The following is a 6,291-nucleotide window of genomic DNA, read 5'->3' on the forward strand; positions in this document are numbered from 1 at the left end:
ATTAATATTGTTAGTAAAATTTTACAAGTTAGGAGTATTTTGTGTTTTATTAATATATATGTATTAGTATTATAGTAATATATGTGTTGATATTAGTCAATTCTTTTGCAATTATTGTAATTGATTTTGATATAAAGACAGAAAATTAAAAAACTAAATCTCGCAAATTACAAGCTATCGAGTTATTCTACGTGACGTAAAATTGCAAAATTGCAGAAAAGAACTCTATAACCTATAACTTGTTATTTCATTAATATTACTACTTGACAAGTTATTTCTTAAAATTACCCAGAAATGAATTTCATTTTGAAGACAGGGTTGTACAACTATCGGTCTAAGGATTTAACTAATAATAAAATATTCGAAGAAAAATACTAATCCTCTACCTAACTGTTAAATTGACAGTTTCCATCGTAATTTCAAGAAGAATGGCAGAGGAGAGGTTCCGATACGGTCAGTGCGTTCAATGGAAATGGCTGAGCCTACTTTCATAATTCTTCAGATTTCCTCGACCTTTCCTTTGTTTGTTTCCCTGGTCGAAAATGCACCGGAACGAAGGTGGGATTAATGAAAATACAGAAGATGAACGGGGGTAGAAGAGACGTGCTAAATGCACGTGTATATAACAGTAAAGAGAAGAGGGAAAGAAAGAGAAAGAGAGGGTTCAGCAGGGTTGATTAATCGTCGCCGGTCAGGCTTCTAGAAAGAGACGTCACTCGCAAGACTGCTTGCGTCTAGCTTTGCTACGCTCTTTGTTTACCAGCTCAAAATATCTATTTCTGGTTTCCTCCTTTCTTTTTCTAGAAACATTGCAAAATACCCTTCAAAAATTTTCAAATTTCAACCATGAACATTTGAAAAAGATTTTCGTAGGGAATAAAAATCTAACTTAACCTAAAAGTCACTTCCTTTCAATTATACATCACCCAAACTAACCTCTACTTTTCTAGCATCTTGTACTTTACTTCATCAAATAAAGACTACAGGGAAAAGACACAGTAAGTCAGATTTCATATTTTTGACAAGGATAGGATTATAGAATTTAGTTAGCAAAATTATCTTCTGCTTTAATTTCGAAGCTAAACGTATTTATGTTTCTTCAGTCTTTACAAAATTCTAGAAAATCGTACCTTTGGCTTCTGCAAAACCTCCTCAACTTAACTAAGATCTCTGATCTTGAAACATTTATAGAAGGTGATTAAACCAGTTGGTGTTTGTAGCGATAAGACGAGTTGATGTTTGTGTGGTCAAGTGCATTTTAAAACGCTTACAAATATATGATACAGAAACAACCTGTACAATACAGGTGATACAAGGTCAACTGTATGTCGCTCGATACTGATCGCTATAACAATGTTCGATGAGAATGCTCGATACTGATTAACAATTGATTCGCTGAAGACTAATTACCGATCGCTTTAACGATCGTGTTCGTTTATTTTTACCGATCGAGTTAGAACCAGAAACTTAGAATTTGACTTGGTTTCACGGTTGCTTGTAGCGGCGACGTTGTTTTGCCCGGAGTTTGTATATTATTTCGTATATCATAACGGTGTTGATACTTCGAGGTAAAACAATACAATTCAAATTGTCCTCTGACTCATGTGCCGTTACAAGCTGTTCTAATTTTACACTAGGTCAGTCTTCTACACAATCGTAAGGTGAAATCGAAAGAAGTAAATTAGCAAACTCATACCTGTGGTGTTTTCCTGTTGCGACCTTCGCTCCTGTTTATCCTCACATAGCGTCTCAAATCTGGCTTATCAGTTTATTCAATTTTGTCAGTATGTGGGGTTGCTCGATGGCGATAGGACGACTGGGTGCACGCAGTCCAAGAGACGTGCACACATGGCAGAGACATTGTGCGAGGTCGGGTGCTAGGGGAGCCAATATGGGTTTTGTGTGAATAGCGTTAATAGTGGGAGGGGATTGTGGCACAGATCGAAAAGCGAGTGCGTACATTGGGGGTGGCCTTAACTCTGAATCAAAGGGCAGCTGATAGAGCCGACACAGCAGAGCTCCCCTGTGGTAGCCGCGGAGTTTCACGGGAGGTGCGACATTGGGTACGAGGGTTGTTTGGCCCTGTCCCTTCCACCTCCACCCGGGTACGTTGTGTCCGCGTGGTACCGTAATAAACCGGTGAAAGTTTGCCTGGGAGCCCCTTTTTGGCACGCGTAGAACCCCCATGTACCGTAAATGGTCGAAATCGTCACAGGGACAAGATCGTTTCATTTCATTGGAAGTTGGCTTGACGTTGACCTCTCTGTGCTCGTCATCCCCTGGAAAGCTATTCTGGATGGTACACGCAGTGCGGAAGGAACGTGTCTTCGTTCCTGCTCCTCTAGTTGATCTTCTGACAAAATTAAGTGTTTCGTGTTATTCTTTAGTGAACGTTCGATAATGTGCATATTTATATTGTAATGTCTTACATTCTAACGCGTATCTTGACGACGTGTTGTGTACGTGGCATATGAGGCTTGTCGTCTAACCTAACCCCAAGTGCTCCAATCTGTGCCGTTTGGAGAATCCTGGTCTGTGAATCTGTGTTTTTAAGTGCAGTTATTCTAATAATATGGCAAACGCCGCGTATTTCGCCAACAGCGAGGCAGACTTGTGGTCTTGTCAGCCACCTATCAACGAACAATTTTCGAACAATTCGTATTCGCCAGCACGTCAGCAAGTATATCCAAGCCAAAATTACAATCAAAGGGCCAATCAGGATGTTGCAGCTCCGGCTAGCCTTTTGGAGACGCTGTTACGACATGGCAAAGACGCAGTAGGCCAAGATTACGTTAATCCTGGTGAAAACCCGGAAGCAGCAATAGGAGGCGGACAAAATATGTCTAATATTTCCTGTCAGTCTACTCCGTACACACCAACATCCTCGACTGATAGAATATCTCCTGTCGTTGCCTTTGTACCGAACGCTCAAGGTCAAATTCAACAGCCACAGATTCAACAGCGACAGATTCAACAGCGACAGATTCAACAGCCACAGATTCAACAGCCACAGATTCAACAGCCACAGATTCAACAGCTACAAATTCAACAGCTACAAATTCAACAGTCACATATTCAACAGTCACATATTCAACAGCCACAAATTCAACAGCCACAAATTCAAAATAGATGCTTTCAAAATTACCAAGGTTATCCTACACAACAACATTGCAACAGCTGCGTAACTGCCTCCACAGTGGTAAGAAACTCGTCCACGAACTATGGCGTACAACCCAGTTGCCCTGCTTACACGAGTGGTCATAATAATAAGAAACGCAGTCTTAACGAAACTGACGAGTTCGTGGACAAGCGTGCGCGTCAGCAGGTGGACTATCCGTGGATGAAGTCTTATTCTAACGGTTTGTAGGACAATCTTAATATTTCATATTTCTCAATTGCATGTAATTCTGTAGAATTTTTATATTATTCTTTGTATTAAAAATATTCAAATACCGTAGAGGTTAGTCTGCATAGATTGAAATTTGTCGAATTTCGTGGAATCTTTATACTGAAAATATTTAAATATTGTACAAGGTAATCAACAAAAAAGAAAAAAATGGAGCGCGAATTTAAGCCTATCGAATTCTATGGGAATAATTACTTTTTGCTCCCATTAGATTACGGAAATTTTCTTTTTATTTATTGTTTGCTTACATTTTACAATTTGTCCGTTATGATTTAGTATTTGATAAAATATAGCATGTGGATGGTTACCCCCAACGGGACTCCATCTTCCTGACTGTTTATTGTTCTATTATGAGGTCTGCAGGATGCTTCTCCTTCAGTCTTCTTTCTATTATTGTATCATTCGTTTCAGCAACCAGCTGATTCGGGTATGTTGCAAGTCTTTCTTTATACTTTTTTGCATATCTGGCGATTTCCTCTTTAACTGTTGGAATTTTTCAATCTTTTCCTATGTCCTCATTTCTGACGTACTATTGTCCTTAAGATTTTTGCTTGCCCTGTTTCTATTTTATTTGTGTGACTCATTGCTGCCATCCCCCATAGTGAGACTTACGGAAATTTCGTTAACATTTGCTACACTAATTTGCTAGTTGAGAAAGTATACATTTCTTCCTATTTGATATGACACGTAACATTGAAATTACCTTGCAGGCGATGGAAACAGCGTTGGACAGAAACGGACCCGACAAACATACACTCGGCTCCAAACGCTGGAATTGGAAAAAGAATTCTACTATAATCGCTACCTCACTCGAAGACGTCGCCTCGAGATAGCCAAGACTCTCTCTCTAACTGAGCGCCAGATCAAGATCTGGTTCCAAAATCGACGAATGAAGGCGAAGAAGGATTGCAAAATCGTTCACTCCGCATTAGAAGTGAACTCAGAAGGAAGCAATTCGCCGAGTCAACAAAATGCTTCACCCATCGATAAGCTGCTGATCACAAGACCAACCGCCGTATCAGCCCCGCCAATGATACAGCCAGAACAAGCTGTGATGCCCATTCAGCCAGAACAAGCTGTGATGTCCATTCAGCCAGAACAAGCTGTAATGCCCATTCAGCCAATTGCTGTCGCACAAGACAGGCTCCACGAGGCGTATTTTCATTATCGTTATCAGCAACAACAGCAACAGCAACAACAACAGCAGCAGCAGCAGCAGCAACAACAGCAGCAACAGCAGCAACAGCAACAGCAGCAACAACAGAGACGGTACGACGACGACTATTTTTAGAAATAGAATTAGGAAAACCCAGGTCTCTTGAAATCCTAAACGCTTATAGCGCTGTACATAAATGAATCGATTGACAGGAGACTATAAAAGTATAATTAGTATAATTATCTTAATAGCAATTTTCGTGTAATATTATTTTAGTAACGATATTTGACATATCATGATACAGAAGTTTCTCTTAAAAGACCAATACTCACGAAGATTTATTCTATTCGATATTATCTTCCTAAGATGTTGACTTGAAAGTAACGGAATTGCGTACGATACGTTGAGAAACCATCGAGTATTTGACGATTGTTTGTTGTTAAATTTGCAAGGTGAACTTGTTAGACTGTTTAGTAAACGTAAGTTGCTAATAGCGTATAGGAAATTTCGAGCTTTAGCATAGGTCGTGAGCAAAGAACGTAGTGTTGGGAACAAGATCAGGCCAGCTGACCCGGCAACCACTATGATTTATGGCCAAATGAGCTAAACAGTCGAGTATCCTGCGGCTCAGGTATCCCGAAAGCGAGGTCGTTCACGGCACATTTTGTTCGGTACATGGTTCTCGTCGATCGGTTCGCATTACAACACACAGTATCTGCATCTCGAAGAGAAGCGCGAGCGTCCTTTCGAAAATATTTTGACGCACTCACTAAATTTCATATTTTGACTGATTAATAGCACTGACTCGGCATTTCTCGCATTGTTATGATCCTTTGAACGTGGTTTCAAAAACTGAGAGATTCGTAAAAAAAAGTCCACTTGACCGACGGTTTCGCGCCTCTTCGAACATAATTCTGACTTCGACGATTATCGGTAGGAAAACGGTTTCGATATAAAAGACGAAAAATAATTTAAAAATTATCTATTCAAATATTCCACAGAAATTTGATAAAGAGGGAAGTTGGGAAAACGAATAATTGAAAGAAACATTTTAACGATTGTCCCATTAAACGTTGCAAAATATTTTGAAACGAAAATTAACAACAAGGGGAATACAACGATTCGGCAAAAATATTTTTTTTTTTTATTTATTGTTTGTTCATATTTCCTAATTTGTCCATTAGGACATTTGGTAAAATATTATAATTTAAGTTTTGATAAAATATAGCATGTGGATGGTTACCCCCAACGGGACTCCATCTTCCTGACTGTTTATTGTTCTATTGTGAGATCTGCAGGATGCTTCTTCAGTCTTCTTTCTATTATTGTTTTATTCGTTTCAGCAACCAGCTGATTTGGTTGTGTTGCAAGTCTTTTTCTTTATACTTTTTTGCATATCTAGCGATTTCCTCTTTAACTGTTGGAATCTTTAAGTCTTTTCCGTATATCTTCATTTCTGACGTACTATTGTCCTTAAGATTTTTGCTTACTCTGTTTCTATTTTATTTATATGACTCGTTGCTGCCATCCCCCATAGTGAGGGCAAAAATATTTGTAGAGTTTCTTGCGAGGAAAAGTTTCTAATTGTAAACGTTTTAGATGCTAAATGCAATGGATAGTCTCTTGGAGAGGTTAAGGAACTTGATAAAATTGTCGATTGGAGTAAACTTGAACGTTCGATAACAAGAAATGTTTAAAACGGGAAGTGGAAAATAGTTTAAAAATTGGT

General features: G+C 38.9%; 1 protein-coding gene across 1 annotated transcript; it reads left to right on the top strand.

Moving 5' to 3' along the window:
• The first annotated feature begins 2,572 nt into the window (after positions 1-2,572).
• LOC122577350 (homeotic protein antennapedia-like) lies at positions 2,573-4,851 on the top strand. Its single transcript, XM_043748644.1, has 3 exons — positions 2,573-3,359; positions 4,117-4,597; positions 4,839-4,851. Exons 1-3 carry the CDS (start codon positions 2,573-2,575, stop codon positions 4,849-4,851), a joined length of 1,281 nt encoding a protein of 426 aa, XP_043604579.1.
• The last annotated feature ends 1,440 nt before the right edge of the window (positions 4,852-6,291 follow it).

The sequence above is a fragment of the Bombus pyrosoma genome, linkage group LG18 (assembly GCF_014825855.1).
Source record: "Bombus pyrosoma isolate SC7728 linkage group LG18, ASM1482585v1, whole genome shotgun sequence".
In the NCBI taxonomy this organism is placed as follows: domain Eukaryota; kingdom Metazoa; phylum Arthropoda; class Insecta; order Hymenoptera; family Apidae; genus Bombus; species Bombus pyrosoma.